Source organism: Capsicum annuum, chromosome 6 (assembly GCF_002878395.1).
Source record: "Capsicum annuum cultivar UCD-10X-F1 chromosome 6, UCD10Xv1.1, whole genome shotgun sequence".
NCBI classification, from domain to species: Eukaryota; Viridiplantae; Streptophyta; class Magnoliopsida; order Solanales; family Solanaceae; genus Capsicum; species Capsicum annuum.
The window spans coordinates 222,050,340-222,072,168 of record NC_061116.1 but is presented as its reverse complement, the minus strand read 5'-3'; the positions used below and the strand labels follow the sequence as shown (position 1 = coordinate 222,072,168).

At 34.1% G+C, this 21,829-nt stretch overlaps 1 protein-coding gene across 1 annotated transcript; it reads left to right on the top strand.

Moving 5' to 3' along the window:
* Positions 1-12,895: 12,895 nt before the first annotated feature.
* On the top strand, positions 12,896-16,596 carry LOC107875558 (cytochrome P450 93B16). The gene is made up of 2 exons (XM_016722314.2): positions 12,896-13,949; positions 15,682-16,596. Exons 1-2 carry the CDS (start codon positions 13,035-13,037, stop codon positions 16,330-16,332), a joined length of 1,566 nt encoding a protein of 521 aa, XP_016577800.1. The 5' UTR covers positions 12,896-13,034; the 3' UTR covers positions 16,333-16,596.
* The last annotated feature ends 5,233 nt before the right edge of the window (positions 16,597-21,829 follow it).

Below are 21,829 nucleotides of genomic sequence, written 5' to 3'. Positions count from 1 at the left end.
TGATGAGCTGGGGATGACTTCTTTTCTTACTCTGGGTCTTATGATATAAAAGAAGACCCAATGGTGGAGTTAATAAAGAAGGAATTAGATGGATTAAAATCCATAAGAAGAGCAGTTAGGCAAGGTCAGTCTAATGTTGAAGCTCTTCACGACCAAACTCAAATTGCAATAAATTTGGGTGCTTCTTCTGGGGGTGTTGCTAATGGAGTTGTTTATGATGGTGGCAGCCATCCTACTGCTGCTTCTACTGCCAGTCGTGATTATGAGCATGTTGGTGCTCGGCAAAAAATAAATATGTTTAAAAACACCCCTTGCATAGGTCCTCCCTCTCACCCCTACACTGATCTCTCCCACTCTTACAGTGGTCCCTTTCACCCCTCCTCACCCTCATATTCTTATTGTAAATGCAAAGTGTACAAGGACAAAAAGGATAAACTTCTCGACAAGCTAGAGGCTATTGCTGAAACTGCTGAGGAGTTAAAATCCAAAAGAGGTGTCATACCATCCAATAAGGTGAGGGAGCCATGTACTCCTACAATGGAGGTTGGGAGGAAGAGACGAAAATTTAGACAAATTCTCTCCGTTATGAAATCAGCAAAAATTACAACTCTCCCCACTCCAATAGTTGTTGAAGTTCAGGGGCTGCCGAAGAAGGTGGACATATTCGCGGCGCTTGGCAAGGAGAAGAAGAAGGAACTGGAAGAATTTATCAAGATGAAGGTTCAAAAAGAATACACCATGCATTCATTTGCTGCCAAAGACTTCTCGAAAATGTCAAATATGTGTGTGTGGTACGAGGACAAGGTAAGTTTACCTTTGCTAACCTACCCTTCCAATCTACTCCATGAAGAAGAATCTATGCAGCAGATGTGTAATCTGTTGCGAAAACTTGGTATTCTGTTGCAACATAATACACATCGGTTGCATAAGTTGCGTTGTCTGGGTAATCTGTGAACTGATTCAGAGAACCCTCTGCATCGGATTCTTTCGACTGTGTTTTTATTCTTTAGAATTACTAACCTATTTAAAAATTATCTTCTTATACCACAGTATGTTGATGAAATTCTCTGCCTCATGAGGGGCAGGCAATTAGCATATTCGGATGCTTATGATGTTGTCGATAGGATAATGGACCTCAACTTCTATAATAATTTCGAGGATAGGTACGCTAAACTCTGTAAGATAGCTGATTCTGGTGGCCCAGAATTTGATCAGCTAGTTTCTCCGTTCCAATGGGATGAAGAAGCGATTAAATATGTTAGAGGGAAGAGGTCATATCCACACAGCAAGAGCTGGACCAAGTCAAAGAGAATCCTTGCAGTCATAAATGTGGATGTCACCCATTTTCTCACTGTTGAGATACTACTATATGAGGAAAAGATTAAGGTTCATGACTGCAACTTACCTGTGTTCAACGAGAAGACATTTTTAACCCACATGCAGCCACTCTTGAAGTTGTTGCCCAAGTTGTTGACGCAGAGTAAGCTGATGGATCATTTGCCGGCTGAAGTCTTGGTGAAGGAATCATGGGTTTTTGAAGGTTGAAATAAGAAAATCCAGCTCCCAAAAAATACAATCGGTGCAACGTGCGGGCCGTACTCGCTTGCATATATCGAGTGTTTGCTGACCGGCATACAAATGACCGGTGTGTGCGACACCGTTGTGGAAAATATGCAATGGGTCTGGACATATGGGGTACTAACTAAATGGTTGGAGCCCGTGTATAAAAAAGAACATGTACAAAGATAGAGACGAACATGATAATAAATTTTCATTTCAAGCCAATTCACTATACATATAGGGGCAGTAATTTTTATGTCTGACAAAGTTGAATTTTTATAATGCAACAGATTTTATATCTGTCGTAATAGATATAGTACCTGTTGTGATAGATTAATTATCTATTGGAATAGGTTGGTCATCTATTGCGTTATGCAGATGTTATCCGTCTGTCTGTTGCAACAGATTTACGATATGTTGCAACATATAACTTATCTATTGCAACTGATCGGTAATCTGTTGAAGCAAATAAAAAAAGTAGAAAGACATGTTATATAATTTCCAGCAGATGACCTACGTGTTGCATCTCATGTTGCAACATAAGTCTAAATCTGTCTGATAAGATATGTCGTCTGTTGCAGCTGATGTATTATCTTTTGCGATACTTGAATCTAGTACTCCATTTCAATTAACATGTTCAAAACTCAAAATTAATTATATTTATAGACAGAATAAAATAAATCGAAGCTTTCAGAAATTACATGAAATAACTCAACAAATAAATGAAATGTAAAAAAAATTATTATAGGTAAAACGATCTACTCTACAAATAAATCAACAAGTTAAACCAAGGAGGATAGGTTATTACATTGACGGACTCAAGTTATAAATATCTAATCAATATGGACAAGTTGTTCTTCATCCAGTGCTATGGAATTCGGCTTTGGTCGTTGTGGATCTTTAACATCGGTTGCGTACGACTTTTGAGCTTTCACTTCTCCATATTTCCATAAAAGAGCAGCATATCTTTTGCGGAGTAATCTGGCATCAAGTCCATCATTTATTACTTGTAATCCATTACTCAAATACTCGGCATAGGCAGCAACAAAAGGACCGCAATCCCTGCGTTATAAAAAAATAGATAATCCATATCTTGCAGTTCATGGAAGCATTGTGAAATTTGTGAAATGAAACTAAATCATGACACTTAAACTTACAGGCTACCAATAGTTTGTTGAGCAATTCCGTCAACATATCGTACATCAAATGGATTAGTCATTTGATCTCGGTATGCTTCAATCGTCGACCAATCAGTACGAACCTTTTGATCCAAAAAACCACTCATATCAAGGTAAGTATGCAATATTTTGGCCAGCTTTTGTATCTCAGACGATGGTCGGAACGTCTCCTTCGCGACATCTAGTCATAGACTCGGATACGCCTATCTTTTAGAACGACGACAACCAACACCCAATGGAATTCATCACCACAATAGATTGAGATGTACATTTCGTCGACCAAATGTCAAGGTAAGCCAGCCGAAATGCTAAAACTTTTGATGATGTTGATTAAACATTCCTCATTTTGAGAAACTTTCGACTGTTGTTGACAATACCTATCGTAGGCATTATTGATGTAAACTTTGTACAAATAATTGCCTGTTATGTATCTGTATTGTTCTTGTATTAGCAACTTAGCCTTCTTTTGAAGGTAGTAAAAAATGATATCGATGTGCTGCACATATTATGTAACAAAAAAATCAATACGCAGATGCAATTAAATAAAGTATTAATTTATAATAATATGTATGACATTTAAACCTCATCATTCCAGCAAGTTTGGGATTGTGACATCAAATAGAACCAATTCTTCATTTCGAGATATGCAACAATAAAGTCGAACATATGAAAACCAAGACTCGATTCGTTCACTTTGTAGTGCTCGTCATTTTGTTTACTACATGATGATTTATATGTGTTAATGTCAGGTTCTTACAACAAGAATTGTATAAACTAATATCCATAAAATTGATTTATGTATCTGCCGGCATGATGCTTTAACAGCCCATCGACAATCCATTCTGAATAGTCGTTGATCAACTGTGTTAGTTCTTTTGGAGCCTTGTCCGAGATGTTGAACCCTTCAAATAGGTAATTCTTCCGTTCTCCCAAACTGACAGGTTCCACTTTTTATTCATCTTTGGAAGTAGTTGATGGATTATCAACTGTCATATTATGCTCTTCGGCAGTAGCTGTGACATCCACCTGAAAAGCCAAAATTATCAATGCTAAGTAGAGATATACAACAGATTTTCCATTTGTTGCAACAGATGAGTCTTATGTTGTATCAGATGGATTATATGTTGGAAAAAATTCGAACAGGTAAATCAAAGCAGTACGATAATTTTGAACAGATGACCCATCTGTTGCAATATAAGACTCATCTGTTGAAACAGATAACGAATCTGATGCAACAGGTTAGACAACAGTTGCAACATATGTATATATCTGTTTGATAATTTTCAGCAGATGTATCATCTGTTGAAACAGATATGTGCTGCTTTGGTTTTTGGAATAGATAATGTACATTCACCTTCTTCAGCTCATGCTGCTCTTCTGTGGCCCCTGCACACTGAACATCGGTGCAAGACAAAGACAGAGGCATTGCAATTTTGCTTTTTTGATGATTAATGATGCCTTGGAAGTGTCTTTTCTTCTCTTTTTAGTCGTCTTGATCTCTAGTAGAGTGTCTGGATATGAAATTCTCTTTGATGGAATGACACCCCTCTTAGATGTCATTTTCTTTACATAAGCAGTTAGTGCATTAATAGCATTAATCACTCTATCGTGTTTCACCTATCAGTCTTAACATTTGCATGAAGAACATTCGCTGGATACGGCAAATCTGGAGAATAATCTGTACAACCATTATAATCATAATCATAATGGCTTGTTGTTTCAAAAACTGTAAGAGGAGCATCATTAGCCCCACCATCCAAAATTGTTTTTCTTGTGATGGTTGCTGCTCCAAACAATTCCATTTTTATTCCATCAACAATCTTAGGGTCCGATAAAGTTTGCACAAATCGTAAAGTAAGAAAAAATGGCATCTTCAACTCTTGGTTGGTCGGAACATGCCACGGATGAACAATCTAAAATAAATCGGTACATATATTAAGAATAATGATGAAATCATTTCATCATTAATTAAAACAAAAACTTGATTAGAATTGGACTTACTGTTTCTTGAGGGGATTGAAAAGATCAAGAAATTTTACATTTTTATCGGTTTTGGCCGACAACCATATCAGAATTCTTGGACGGAAAACTTCTTCCTGGTAGTTCACTTGTTATCTTAAATAAGAAATGGCTTCAAATGCCCAAACCTATAACATAACGTCAATAAATCAAAAGCATTATTGAATAAAAAAATGATGAATCATATCATGATAAAAGAAATATTTACCATGAAGGCCCATGGAAAACCATATAAGTTGATTATTTTTTGGCGTGAACGGAGTTAACAAATATTCGACAGTCATTTTGAAGTTTTCATAACCCCAAGGATAGCTGTTAAATGCCTCAAGATCCTCATAGAGATTTATTAAACCAAGGCTTATGTTGTTGTTAACGTCTCTCGCCCAAAGAACATTATGTACAAACCAAACCAAGCACAATGATTGCTTGTGCTTCTTTGAAAGTCCTTTACCTTTCAACGCTTCAATCAGATTTTTGTTTTTGAATCTTGGACCAACAATGGACACCAGGTCATCACGATCACTCGACTTGCCTTTTCCTTTTTTGGGTATGCGGGGTATTTTTTTTTAGCGTCAGAGTAGGTATAACTTGAGAAGGAGAAGGAAAATAACATTTTAGTCCGGTAACTATGACAAACTCTTCCCAACCAAAACAAACAGGCACGCCACAGTAATTTATCCACACCTCATCCATCTTATCTTTGTTATCATACATAAACCTGCACTTGAGAAGATCATATACCATTTTCATAGGGAAACGAGCATTGTTGTCCTCCGACAAATCAAGATATTTCCCAAAACAGCTTTCCCTGAAATAAGAATCCAATTTTTGTTCTCGAAGTATTTTTCTGAAGGCGTTGAAAGATTTTCCCATGACTGACTTAACCACTAGAACAACTGTTAAATCTGTGGCACCGTCACACTGCATTCTCACAGGATAACGATCAATGTTGGAGGTTTTGACCAACTCTTCGGCAGAAGGGCTATTAGTATTTGGATCATCTCTTTTGAAAGATTCTTCTTCCCCGTGTTCATTATCTTCTGCTCTTGATTGAGACAACGCTTGTAAAGCAATCTCATAGAGTGGTGGATATAGCTAAGCTGTTGCACTTGTTCCTTTACTTGGACTTGATTCAATTTCTTTTCTTTTGGGAGCCATGTTAACTTAAATTAACAGGAACATAACATAGATTATAATTGATTAATGCATAACAGTAATATAACAGTTCCAACAGATAACTAATTTGTTGCACCAGGTATATTATATGTTGCAACATATAACCGACATGTTGCAACGGATGAGTAATCCATGGGAACCATAAAAACAGCACTATCTGTTGCACCTGGTATTTTATCTGATGCAACACATAACTAACCTATTGCAACAGATGAGTAATCCGTTGGAAAACATAAAAATAGATCACTAATCTATTGCACCAGGTATTTTATCTGTTGCAAAATATAATTGACCTGTTGCAATGAATGAGTAAACCGTTTGGAAGAATAAAAATGGATCACTAATTTGTTGCACCAGGTATGTTATCTGTTGCAAAGAATAAAAACAGTCCTAATCTGTTGCAAAATAAAGAGTAAACCGTTGGAAAGAATAAAAAAAATCACTAATCAGTTATCTGTCGGATCAATACTGTTTAGATTTCTTCCAAACAGAAGAGTCGTCTGTCGCAACAGATGAATGATCTGTTAGATTGTTCACCTGTTGCATCAGATTTTTATAGTTGCATCAGATTTTTCATCTGTTGCGTCAGATTTTTATCTGTTGCATCATATATTTCATCTATTACATCAGATGTTTTAACTGTTGCAATACCATTTCTACCAAGACAAACAACAAATCAACCCAGCAACACCAACACATCACACACACACACACTAAGAACATCAACTGTGACCAAAAATCACCAACAAATTCGAATCAATAGTACGACAACAACAAGAAGAAATGCAGAAATGCCAGAAATTAGGTTTTTATTCAGTCCACATTTCAATACCAGAAGAGTAGTTGGCTCAAATTCCTCTGTTTCTTCATAATTTTTTACCTGTGAAAAAGAAAATGGAGGACGAAAAACTCGAAGTTGTTCTCGCCGGAGAAGTATTCACGTCGATTGACGGTTGAAAGTCAAAAAGGAACTCGCCTGACTATTTGTCGTCGGAGGTTGAAGGGAGAAATTTTGCAGAACTGTTGGTTGGAAGAGAGTTGAGAGAAGCTGGAGAGAGAGAAGAGAGTAGTTGATTTGGATTGAAGAGGGGTGTGGGTTGGATTGATTTGTATTTTTTAAAAGATTAGAAAGTTTTGAAAATATTAATCAAATCAACAATTAACTTAATTATGTATTCTAATGATGTTACCCTATCTGTTGGTCAATATCATCAATCCTTCATTCAAGATTTAAAAATACTTTTTCTTCAATTTTCTCTAATAAGTGCTAATTTCGTCTCAAGCCTATAAGAGAATTTTCATATACGTTGTTAAACGAGTATGGGCAGTTGGAATATGTGGCTTTTATCTAACTTTGCAACAAGATAATCTCAACTACACTAATTTGACAATGGCCGTTTGTGTAAAGGTAAGTTGCTGAAGTGTAAGAGTTTTGTCCCATTTGGTAATGTTTGAAAATCACGTTTCCTATTTAATATTTTGCCTCAGAAAAGTGACCCTTTTTGGCTCCACACTCTATTTAATAATGGGAGTGGGATGTAATAAGTGCAAATTTCTCATAGGTTGGTTGAACGAGTGAACGTACAATAAGATAACTTGGTAGTTGGAGTATGTGGTTCTTATCTAACTTTGCAGGCTTCATAGAAATGTCCACGTATTTGTTCCCTTTTCAATTAGCTGCTCCAATTTCTTTTAGGTTCTACTAGTCAACTTTATAAGTTGTGGAACTCTTATATATATATATATTATATATGTTTATTAGATAATTCTTTCTTTTCCTAAGTACTCTCTTCCTTTCATAATAAATGAATTATTAAATTTTGATATATATATTAAGAAAAAACATTAAAGATATAAATTTAACACAACTTTTCATTTTATCCAAAAAATAAAAAAATTGACCTTGTAATACTTTTTCAAAAGTTAATTAATTATCAAATCATAAGGACAAATTTGAAAAAAAATTCAATGATTCACTTATTTTGAAACACCAATAAATACCCCAACAATTCACTTATTCCGAAACGGAAGGAGTATCATATTTTTATATGATATTATAATCAGATTTATCCTCGTTTTAACTCTCGACATATCCATGCTCCAATGAAGTTTGGACGTAAAAGTGGGGTGCTAATTAATTAATATTAAAATTTCTTCACACCTGAGTAAATAATCTCAAGTTGGTACTAAAAAAGAACTTATTTTCTTTTTTTTTTTATTTTTGGGAAAAGAGTCTAAAATGCCCTTCAACTATCTAAAATGATGTAAAAATGTCTTTCATTTATCTATTGGGCTTAAAATACTCTCTCCATCTACTTATTGGGTCAATTTTGCCCTTCCATTTAACAACAACCCTTTGTTCCCACCTCATTTATGACATAACACATTCCTATTAGACAATTAATATTAAATTAAACTAAGTAATTTTATCTAAAAACTAATTAATCAACTACATCATCAGCAGTGCCCTAAAAATTCCCAAAAAAAGTACATATCAGATATCAGCTAGCAATTCTGAATCTAAGAGTTACCATTATAATATTACTCCTACTAGAGAATAATAGTTTGCTATCTAGAGAAGGTACATCCAGAAAAAAAATACTATTACAATGCCATGGAGAAATTTATTTTGTTGACCATGTTTACATTTTTGTTTTTAAACAACGAATCTGGGATGATGAAATGTGTAGGTTATGGGAACTACCCTTAGCCTTAGTAAGGCAAATAACTCATATTTCTCTGTCCTATTTTGCATCACCCGCATCAACTTGCCTAAAGCTCTAGATGAAGAAGTCCACTGAAACATTAAATTTGAGTCTTCAAAGACATCTTCTAACAAAATGGTTGGAAAAATTAGAAAGGGAATAAAGATGTAGATACAATTAAAAGAACAAAAAAAGAAAGATGTAGATACTTTCAAGATAAGGCACAACCGTATGATAAAGAATTGATCATAAACATTCTAAAATTCAAAACTTATCCCAAAAGAAAAAGAAAAAAAAAAAAAAGTGGTGCAGATTGGCAAGGGTAGGGGTGGAGTACGCTCGTAGTGGCTTGTAAGTGGAGGTTAAATTAGAGAAATCTTAAGGTAGAATTGCCATTTGCCAAGAGCACCAAATGTTAGTCCAACCATTATGCTAGTTCCTCCATAAAATACAATGAAACAAAGAAGATTTTATATATCCCAAGATGCATAATCCCAAGGACCCCATTTTATATCCAAAGATCACAGTTAACCAGTGAATTAATTTTATAATTTATAAAAATACTCAAATCCTATCACTCTAAATATAAATGTAGTAGTAAATCTTGAAATTTGAAAAAGAAAAACAAACGCTCACATGAATAATTAATACTAATTGTCCAATAGGAATGTGTCATTTCATAAATGAGGTGGGGCCAAAAGGTTGCTGTTAAATGGAAGGACAAAATTGACCCAATAGGTAGACGGAAAGGGCATTTCATGCCTAATAGGTAGATGAAAAGCATATTTGCATCATTTTAGATAGTTGAAGGGCGTTTTAGATCATTTTTCGTTGATTCTTTTATCTCGCGGGTGGGGTGGACGTGGTGGTGCCGTGGTGGCGAGGAACTATTTCATGTTAAAACAAGTAAAATATCAATAAACATATTAAGATTGGTTATATAAATTCTCATCAATCAGGTTGTCATTTAAATTCATGCAAACTAAAACATGAAATCTAATCAGTGGCGAATTTAGGATTTAAGGATAGTGAGTACTAGAAAAATTTTAAAAAATTAAAAAATCACCTCAATGAGGTTCAAACCCAAGGCGCCCCTTCCACTAAAAGAAGGTTAAGGTCACCCTAAATGTCAATGCACCCAATAAACTTTTTGTTTGAGTGAGTATTTTTATACGTTTTATATCCAATTTCATATATTTTTTACGTAATTGTGTCTATTCCACATCGAGTTTGTTAGAGTATGTGCCCTACTAACCAGTGACTTTAACGTAAGAGTTGCCTATGGATGGAACGGGTTGCCTGACGTGTTCCAAGGAAGCAGTAAAACAGGAAGTAAAGAGCACAATAATTTTTACGTGAAAAACACCCGGCTCAAAAAGGTGTAACAAATCACGACCTGTACCTCTACAGGATTTAACCCCAACTTCACTAAATAACTCTGACCTCAACAACGACTGATTACAAAACTCTTGTAACCAAGAGCTAGCAATTATAAGCTTTAATTCCTATACCTCAATAATTAGGAATCATGAAACTCTAATTCCTATAACTCAATAACTAGGAATCATAAACTCTAATTCCTATAACTCAACAATCACCCTTGACTGTTGAACCCACTTCGAGTTATCCCAAACTTGAAGTTAACTCAGCTCAGTATTGTTCCTAAACAATCAATCTAGGAAAGCAATAAATTACAACTCAATAAGAACAATATGTTTAAACTGACTCATGAACTGTAGAGTTCTTTCCTGTGAAACAGGTTCGTCAATCTGTTCCTTTGTACTGACAACACTTGAATCTTCAGTCAGAATTCTCTCAATTATGAACTTTCTTAATTTGCTCGTGTTTAGCCTTTTCTCTCTCTGCAAGTGCACAGTTTATTCTGACGGATACATCTTCTATTTAATCACAATTCTTCAAAAAGTCATTATTTATTTCAAATTCCCCCTTAATCAGAACCCTCATTGCATGGAGTTTTATTCCAAGTGATACTTCTTCTTCAATTCCAATTCTTGTCTCCTTAGTGTTGTAGTCTAACTCATACTCTCCTTTTGTCTCCTTAGTGTTGTGGTCAAACTCAAACTCTCCAAAGAGTCCTTTAACTTGTACGTTTTGCATAGACTTCGCATTCAATTTTCAGAATCTTTCTCCTTCTACACATAAGACTCGATATGCTCAGAAGTGAAATTGTTTCTTCACATAAGACTCGATATGCTCAGAAGTGAAATTGTTTCTTCACATAAGACTCCTTTTTCAACTCAACTTGTTTTCCCTTATCATCAAGTATTTGAATCAAATTCAACTTGTTCTATTCCCCGTGATCAGTAAGTTGAAGTTTTCAGTTGCACTGAATTAACTCAATCTGATTATTAATTATTTATATCATAAACTGCACTCTTGAACTTATCAAATTAGTGGAACACATATATAACTTGTTTCATTCATATTATCATTAATCAAAACTTTAAGGTTTCAACATAGTTTAATAGATAATGAAACACCCCAAAGTTTAACTTAGGTCCGCCCTGAATCTAATGTAAATCAATTAGCGGGACTAAAAAATCCCTAGTTGGCAGTTGCTGTTGAAAAAGGGTAATGAAAAAGAGATTATTTATATAGACAGGCTTTTGGTTGGTGCTGAAGTTAATATTTGACAGCAATATAGAAGGCAAGGCCATGTACGTCCTGTGGCCACGTTAATATATATATATATATATGGGGCATCAACCTCGCCAATCCTTGTGGTGCCCGTATTAAAAGTAGGTGTTGTTGTAATATATGGGAGGGTTTGTAATCTTTTGATGCATTTGATTATCTATCAAGAAGTGTGAGTTTTGATATCTTTATGAATATTCCATCAATAAGTATTCTTCTAGTTTTTTTTTTTCAATTGTCCCATTTTATTTCTTAAAATTAATTTGATTAATTTTTAAAATTAAATTAGATTAGATTAATTTGATATTATAAAGTTAAAATTTAGATATTAAAAAACTAAAACATTGTCTCTCACCAGAAGCCCACCTATTTCAGTTTCATCATTAGATCTGGATATGAAACTTACCACTGGCTTTGTATGATCATGTTTGGATTATTCCTTTTAGATGAAGAATAAATTTAAGCATAAATTAATATGAAGAATTATATAAATTCTTAAGATTTAATGAATTTAGTTTTATTCCTTAATTTCATCTATAAACTAAATTTAAGTCACCATATTTAGTTAACATAAACTAATGCAACATGAAATATTATATGGGAAATTATACTTAATAAATACTTTACAAAATCTATTCCTATCTATAAATAAAGAAACTGTATATTCACAAATAATTCATAAAAATATTAATATTTGCGAGGCTATAATTTTTGCTGAGTTTTGATTATTTTACATAATTTGAATCATGTTATTTTATAGAATGTCGAGTTGCTTCTGTTTCTTTAGCATTGTATAATTCTAATGTCTAACTTCTTTTCTCATAAATAATTTATATTTAAAAATGTATTATTTAATTAGGTGATAAATGAATTTTAATAATTATGAAGATTTATTAACAATACGTATATAACATGCCTAAAAATCATATTATTTTTGTGTAAGAAAAATTATGATACACATTGGACGAGAAAAATTACGATACACATTGCACATCTTTAATTAAAATATTATTATCATTATATTTTGATTTTAGACTTAGGCTTAACACGAACCTCGTGTAACTAGAATAGTATATATGTACGTAATAAAGAGAAGTGCTTTTCACGTGGTTTTATCTAAGAAAGATGCAACACAATGATTAATTAATGATCTTGCCTAATGAACTAAATTAAGGCAGTGTAAATTTTCAAAAATAAATTAATCGCAGTTGTCTTTTATTGAACAAATCTTATCAACGATGTGTTGTAGTTCTAAATTAATTTTATCTAATACTACGTTTATAGTAATTTAATACTAAAAATAGTAGTATGTAATAAATACTCTTAATTTGCCAATAATTAAATAAATGAAACACTTTTTAAATATACATAAATGTCAAGTAAAATGATAAGTAGGGAGTATATATACACCTTTCGTTTTAATTTATTTGATTCACTTTCTATTTTAGTCTTTCTTTTTTAAAAAAAATAATCCTTTTTCTCTTTTAATAACTTTTTAATTTCAACTTTTCACATTCCATGTTTAAAATCACAAGATTAAGAATGATTTGATACATTTGATATTTCTTTTTAATTTTAAGTTTACAAAATTCAAAAGTTATTACATTCTTAAACTAAGTTCAAGTCAACATAGGTCAAACAAATCAAAACGGAAAGGATACTTTATTTTTTTTTTTTATATATAAATGATACAACCTTGCACAATAGTGTTGCTGTGTCTATCAATAGTTTCTATTGGCAAATGGAACCATCAATTAGTACAATTTTTTCTTATGCTGTCCTCTCAGTCCTTTCTGTTCTCATTTTGCATGCCATTGTGTCCAAATTATTCTGTCGTGGTCCGCCGTCCCCTCTAGCTTTACCCATAATCGGACATCTCCATCTCCTTAGTCCCTCTATTCATCATACTCTTCACAAATTCTATCACCGTTACGGTCCGTTATTTCAACTGTATATCGGACATCAATCATGTTTCGTGGCTTCCACACCTCAACTAGCAAAAGAATTCCTTAAAAACAACGAAGTAGTCTTTTCATATCGACACACTTCACCCGCCATTACGAAACTAACGTACAATGTTTCTTTCGCCTTTTCGCCCTTAGGGCCGTACTGGAAATTCATTAAGAAATTAGCTTCAAGCGAGCTCTTGAGCGCGCATAACTTGAACTATTTTCGGCCCCTTAGAGCGCCAGAAATAACGCGATTCGTACAAAATTTGATGAATAAAGCGGAAGCTAATGAGACAGTGAATTTGACGAAGGAGTTGTTGAAATTGACTAGCAATATTATTTCACAAATGATGATGAGTTCACGGTGTGCGGAGAATGATAAGGAAGCTGCGGAGGTCATTGAAGTTGTAACGGAAGTTACGGAGATTTTTGGAATATTTGATGTAGCTGATGTTATAGGATTTGGAGGGTGGTTTGATTTTCAAGGGATAAAGAAGAGGGCTCGTAATACACATAAAAAATATGATGCTTTGCTTGATAAGTTTATAACAGAAAGGAAAAGATTAAGAAATGAGAGGAAATTGGACGAATCAAAAGGTGAGGCTGCAGGAAAGGACCTGTTGGACTTGTTGCTTGATGTTATGGAGAGTGAGACAACAAAATCTGAGGTGAAATTAACTGGAAATCACATAAAGGCATTGATCTTAGTAAGTTATACTTTACTCTTTATATATGTTTATGTGGCATACTATAAATTTAAACTCTATCCAGAAAAGGAAAAAGAAAAGATGGTCACATTTGCAAATAAGTCCCATTAGTGAAATAGTCACAGGCAAACCCAAAATTTAGGCTTGGCGGATGCACCTCTATATTTAAATATAATAATTAATAGTGTGAAAGTTCGACTTACTTTGAAAAATTCTTAATTATAGTATTTTATAAGTAAAATTTTAATATTACTAAATAGCATTAATTAGATTTAATATGACAAAAGCGTGTTATTCACCGTACTTAAATTCAATGCACTTTTATATTTTGAACAATAATAAAAAGTTTTTGAAAAATGTGAAATTCGAGAGATCTTTTGTTTGCTAGATGGTTGCAACGGGTAATGTTTGAGTTAAGCCCATCTCAAACTTTAAATTGTTTATTTTTTAAAATAAAAAATAACTCAATGATCAAAAGATAAAAGAAAGTAAATATTATACAAATAAGCTACAGAGAATATCTACCTTTTGTAGTTAGAGAGAATCTTATATTTTAAAATAAAATAAAAATAGATCAGTAATATCCACTATACATAAAAAAAAATGTAAAATAAATGACTACTAAGTAGGAAGTCTTTTTACATCAAAAGATAAATATATATAATGCTCCGGTGTAATTTGGAAAATGAAAAAGGAGCAATAAAATATTGTTGTTGGGTAAGAGCAAATTTTAAGTGGCATGTCCAACCATCTCACCAGCCAATTCAATTATTTTTGTGGGTGCACAACATATATTTAATTTAGCACCCTTATATATATATATATAAAGAGTTTTTCTTAAGGCTAGTGGGTGCATGTGCACCCCTACTTCCGCCTCTGGAAATAGTCATTTGTTAAATCTACTAGCTGGGCAGTAGAATCGCACTGATGAAGGCTTAGCTTGATAGAGAATGGACAAGGAAAACAGGAAATTTTTATTTGGGCTATGATGAAATTGATCATTCTGCAAATATAACAGTATATCTCTCTATTCAGACTACTGTGAAAAAATCTAATAGTAACTAACCGACTAAACATTAATAACCGACCAAAGGCAATACATCTCATTTATAGCTGGCATTTCAGTCTAATAATCAACTAGTGCTAGTAACTTTCTCTAATTGACTTTATCATATGGTGCTTCCAAGTAATACCATTCTCAACAACAATCACACAAATTTCTATAACTTATAATAAATCACATATTTTATTGGAACAAGGTGAGAGTAATATCCGTTTTGAAAAAAATAAGGATAAAGCGATGGATTAGAAATCTAAAGAGAAGATGCAGAGATACCTCAATGAGGACGTGTAATGAATTGGTAATTGTCTCGATAATTTTTTGGCACGATCTTTGACTTTTATTACATTATTTTATTATTGTTATTTTACATTATTTTATTATTGTTATTGTTTTTCCTTCTTTAATTTCTCCTTACGGCCTTAGCTTGAAAATTAACTCATTTGATTAACAGCCATTCATCTCGAAAGTGATTGTTTTCCTTACGAGAAATGGGAAAAGATCTTAATATTCTTTTTTTTTTTTAAACCCGTTTCTCCCTAGGAGCTCCCATCTCTTTTGTTTATTTGGTAACTCAAATTCACAACTTTCGAATTGAAAGTGAGGGTGTTTACCGTCCGACCATGATCTCCCTCTTGTTTGAAGTTTGCTAATACATTTTTCTTTGGCTAGGATTTCCTCACTGCCGCGACAGATACAACAGCAATTACTCTAGAATGGGCCATAGCGGAGCTCACCAACAATCCAAGAGTCCTCAGAAAAGCACAACAAGAGATTGATAATGTCATCGGAAAGCAACGACTAGTAGGAGAATTAGATGCTCCAAATCTTCCATACATCCAAGCAATCATCAACGAAACACTTCGTCTTCACCCACCTATTCCTTTGATCATAAGAGAATCACGTGAAGATTGCAAAGTGCAAGGATATCAAATTCCCAGTGGATCACTATTGTTTGTCAACATTTGGTCCATTGGAAGAAACCCAGAGGTTTGGGAGAAGCCAATGGAGTTTCGGCCAGAGAGATTCTTAGAGCCCAGAGAGGGAGGACCAATAGATGTAAAAGGACATTGCTTTGAGTTGTTGCCTTTTGGGGCAGGAAGAAGGGGTTGTCCTGGTATGCCTCTAGCCTTGAGAGAGTTACCTGTTGTGCTTTCAGCTATAATTCAGTGTTTTGAGTGGAAAGCAATTGATTCAAATGGAGAAATAATACGTAATGGAGTTGATATGACTGAACGGCCTGGACTAACAGCTCCAAGACTTCAAGATATGAGGTGCCTTTTGGTACCACGAGTTGATCGATTTGCAACGTATGATTCGTGAATCATCATCTTTGAAATGATCGATGATGCATGGCATCAGTGAATGCAGAGCGTTCTCTGCAGCTGCCATTACCAAGAAGGAGAATTGTAACATGCAAAAAGATCATTAGATTTTTCTCAGTCGATGAGTGGTGTCGGAGATGTTAATCAAATAAAAGTGTAGTTTCTGTTAGTGCTACGTTGGATTCAGGAGTACTATTTTTTACTTATATGTTGTAATTTCATTTTTTTACTTCGCCTTTAATTTGATTCTTTTTTTTAACCATTTATTGGTCAAATTTTCGTATTGATGCTCATTATATGTGTGAAAATAGGGAAGACACACTTTACACCCTCATCACCAAGGTGCCACATATACTCGGTCAACGATATTCAACGATTAGAGGAGGCTCAAAATAATAATTTTAAATAGGTTTATTTTAGGTGTTTAGATGAAACTCCCTCGACATGGAGTAAAAAGGGGGAATGCCAAATCCAAACAAGTAAAAGTATATATATATATATATATATATATATATAGGAAAAGGGGTAAAAATACCCATTAACTATTTGAAATGGAGCAAAAATACTCTTCGTTAGTTTTTTGGCTCAACAATATCCCTTTATTATATTTTTGGCTCAAAAATACCGTTCTCTCTAACGGAATGATACCAAGCGTGCCACGTAGACCAAAAAGGCCACTTAGACAGTCCACGTAGAAAATCCCTCATTTAATCCAACTTTTTTTCATATTTACCATGACAACACTCCCCTATTATTAGTTCCCTGCAAATTCTCATTTTTCTAATGTTGAGATAATGTCATAACCCAAAAATTGATAGGTCATGATGGCACTTGTCGCGGCGAATCTTGACAAGTAAGCCTCTCACCCAAACTGATACACACGAGAAAAAGACAGAAATGCCCCTAAGGTAAGGCTTCTAGAACGAAGCCGAACCACATGAATATAATAAAAGAATAAAATCAACACATACAGCCATAACTTCCAAAACTTGGTGTCAACAGTATGATCAGAACGTATCTAAATACAACTTGAATCCAAATAATATACATAAGATGTCCAAATACAAAAGAAACTCTGTCTAGGAAGTAAAAATAAAGACATAGTCTATAAGAAAGGTAGCAGAGGACGTCCGGATGCCTGAAAATCATCAACTACCTTGAAGGCTCCAATAATTGTCCAAGTCAACCAACGTGGGGCGCAGTCGAACCTGAATCTACACCGAAAGGATGAAGTAGGAGTGAGTACGGTCCATTTGTACTCAATAGATATCATAGGCTGACCGAGCAAGGTACGTAGAAAATAAAACATACTAAGGACAAGTCATCTGCAATCAGAAAATGTCCCACAATGGTAGCCCAACCGCTTGCACTAATAGTTCTATAATATCAATATATATATATATAATACAACAATACGCAAGATAGGAATACAAACATAGAATAATAAGATGTTAACAAGTCAATATATTAAACAAGTAGGTAGATAACAAGTCAAGATATTGAACAAACAGGTAGATAACAAGTTAATATGACAATTCAAGCACAACATAATAAACACAATAAAGTGAGTGCAATGTATATGATGATGATGGTGCATGGGATTGACACACAACCTTGAGTTTGGCACACAACCTTAAGTTTGGCACACAGCTCAAGATCACTAATATCTATAACTCTTCTCCGGTATGATCTTTCGGGGATGGTCCATAAAATTTAATATCCGATAACAAGATCCAGTAGTGTTTCAATGTTTTCAGTATTTTCGAAGCACATACATAAATAAGGCACAAATCAAGTACACATACATTACAAAAAATTTATATAAAGCAATAAACCAAACAAGTGAAATAATGCGTATGATGACATGAGAATGACGATGCAATGTTCACAACCATTCAAAGTGAGTATTTCCACAATCAATCCATATGATGTATTTCCACAACTAATTCACATGATATATTTCCACAACCAACCACGATGTTACAATTCCATAACCACGTAAGTCAATATAAACTCATTACTTCCGTTTCATTTTTTGAATTTCCACATGTCTTATATACCAATAAGTACGTATATACCACAATATATCAATGAAACCACATTAGGCATTTCAACAATATAATACAATTATTCACATGTATTCAAAGCTATTAACACCACATAGGACCCCACATGATCACACGTATCACATCATATCCCAATTTCAGTAATTACATCACATATAGGCCCCACACGGTCACAGCACATAGATAATCATTTTTCATGATTAGTTCCCACCCTTGACATGCAATTTGTACCATCATTTACTACCCAATCCAGTCTAAAAGAGTTGAGACATAACCTACCTCAAAAGTCGAAATACCGCAACCAAGATTTTACTCCCAAAGTCTTACTCCTCACGAACGCTACCGAACTCCACTAAAAATATCAAATATTAAATCTACACGTCAAAATAAAATCAACGACGCTCATATTGACTAACTTTTGGTTCGGGGTCAGGGTCAAAACGGACCCCCGAAATGAATTTTCGAAAAAGAAGGACAAAATTATAACTTTACTTTAAAAATGTGTTCCCCATACTTTAGGAACCTACAGTTGAAAAGTCAAGTCAAATCCAGTCAAAAACGAGGTTCAATTTTTTTAAAAAATCATTTTTAAGCTTTACTGGGTAAAACCTTTGCAATCCGGGTTAAAATCAAGAATCAGAGTTGTTTTGGAGGTTAAATTGATGAAAAATTAGTAATTATAAGATTAAAATATTATTCAAGTGAAAATGAGTGAAATTGAGGCTTAAAATCAAGCACTAAGATTTTTGAATTTTTGATAATTTAATCAAGAATTATTAAGAAAGGGGGTGATTTCTTACCTTAAATCCATAAGAGAATCAAGAAACAAATATTAATCTAGCTTCCTAAGCACCCACAAGTTTCACTTTAAGCCCTCACACTAATTTTAGGATTTAACTCTCAAGATGAAGGTGAAAGAACGAGCAAAAATCGAATAAAAAAGACTTTATACTGTCATCGGGTATTAGATAAAATAAAGCATAAATCGCATTTAGGGAATGTGATTTACCCTTTATATTTCCTGGTTGCACCAGTAACCTGGTGCACCAGATTTTTAATTCTAAGCGGACTTCGATGGGAGTCCGAAATTCTTTCGGAGTTCGATATATGCAAATGAACTATGTAACCACACTAAATTTGATGCCCTGGACTCAATAACGATATCATATTTTCGAAAAATATCTTTTTTCATAAAGTTGACTCCCGAAACCCAAAATTGTAATTTTGCAAATCGAGGGTCGAAATGAGATTTAAAAGTCGTAAAATCACATCAAACATGTTACTATCCAAAATCAAATTCCAGATCTGCTGGCGAAGTCGTATTTTTCATCTGAGGTTGTTTCGACCAAATGTGGATTCCATACCCATATTTTTAATTTTTCAACTTTTTGATCAATGGGTCGAAATAAGCTTGGATGCACCGAGACCCAAATCAAAGGTCTAACTAGCCAAAAATCGATATTTTAGAGTTGCTGGCACAGTCCGTTCAACCATCTGTTGCACAGATCAAAAGATATCAATATAAGTCCAAAATAAGGCTCCCGAAGCCATCAAAAACCACAATATCGCATAAATGGTACCAAAATACATCGGAAACCATGTCAATCACCTCATACTCCAAAAATACCATAATTCAACTACGGGGAGGAATAAAACAGTCAAATCACACAGAAACACACAATTCACTTATTTCATCAAAAAATTGGTCGTTACAGATAACAAAATTATCATTAGCATTATCGGGGTCGACAAATTTTGTTCTGATATGTCAATTGTGACGTCACTTTTCGACATACAACTATGTGTTTCTTCTTCATATTACAGGTGTCAAACGGGCCGGTTAAAATCGGTCCAAACCGGCTCAAACCGGCCCACTAAAGGAAAACGGACCGGTTTGACCCGGCTCGGTAAGCCCAAGGGCTTTAAGGGCCCGGGTTTCAATCCGATTAGGTTTTGAATTTGGGCTCAGTTAACCCAGACCGGACTCAACCCGGCTCAGCCCGGCCCAGATAAGCCCATTTAATTTTTTTTATTTTTTTAAGATTTTGGAAAATTGGGCCAAACTAGCCGTTGGCCCAACGGCTATAACGGCTAGTTTGGGCCCAAATATAAAAAAAAATAATATTTAAAATCATTTTTTAATCCCAAAAAAAATTCTATAAATACCCTACACTTTCAAATCATTTTCCACACAATTTTTCATCCTCTCAAGTCTCAAATCTCATTCTCTCTCAAATCTTATTTCTCAATTCTCAAATATTCTATATATTTAATTTCTAAAGTGCTCACTTTAATTTTTTTGATTTTGCGATTACTAAGTACGAGTGGAAGTTTCTAAAGTCACAACCTTAGGATACTTCCAAAATTTGGTATTGTCGTTCCATCTCTTACTTTTAATTTATAATTAGTGTATTAATTGTTGAATATTTATTTTTATTACTTTTTGTGTATTTTGAATATTTTTTAGTTTGATTTATACTATGGATAAATTAAGAAACCTCGATAAAAGTGTCAAAAAAATTTATCCCGAAAGTGGTAGTGGTAGCAAAAAGCGAATTACTAGCGGTAGAGGCACTTCAAGTACTAGATATACCCGTGTGCCTTCGCCTCCGGTACCACTTAGTCAACCTTTTGAGGAAGAAATAGGTGTAGGTGCTCACGATATGAATTATTTAGAAGTTCAGAAAAATTACGGTACAGAAGAAGAAAATGAAGTAGATGCGGTTGATTTAGATGAAGGTGATGAGAATATTGGTGAGACACCCGAAGTAGGAAATGCTAATGTTAGATCCGAATCGGTTAATCTCCCTCCCCGTCCTCCCCGTGCCCTAAGAGCTCGTAAACAAACTAGTGTTGCATGAAAATTTTTTGAACGTATATCAGATATTGAGGTGCAATGCAATATTTGTCAAAAAAATATATAAGCATAAAAGAGGAGGCAAGCAAGGGGGTACGGGTACGTTAATGAGACATTTAACTGAAGACCACGAAAGAGAGTTAAAAATTGCACAAGTTGGTGAGGCTGTTGGTGGGCTCACACAAACTAGAATGGACCCAACAACCGATCACGTAACGAAGAAGTATAATAAATTGAGGGACCGGGAAGAAATAGCAAAAATGGTAGCTATAGGTTGTTTCCCTTTTAGTTTTCCTTCTTGTGATGCTTTTATTCATTATATTCAAGCAATTTATAATCCTATGTTTAATGGTATTCCTAGAAGTACTTGTCGGTCTGATATTTTTAGACTTCATTCACAATATTGTTTTTATTTATCTACATTGTTAAAAAATATTCAATGTAGAATATCCCTAACTTCTGATCTTGGTCGTGCTGTAAATAAAAATGATTATTTAACCGTTACTTGTCACTGGATGGATAGTAATTTTGCATCACAAAATTACTATCCATCCAGTGACAAGTAACGGTTA

Coding starts and splice junctions, on each gene's coding strand:
- LOC107875558 (XM_016722314.2), top strand. CDS start 13,035: ATGGAACCATCAATTAGTACAATTTTTTCTTATGCTGTCCTCTCAGTC. Junction 13,950..15,681: donor ACATAAAGGCATTGATCTTA/GTAAGTTATACT, acceptor TTCTTTGGCTAG/GATTTCCTCACTGCCGCGAC.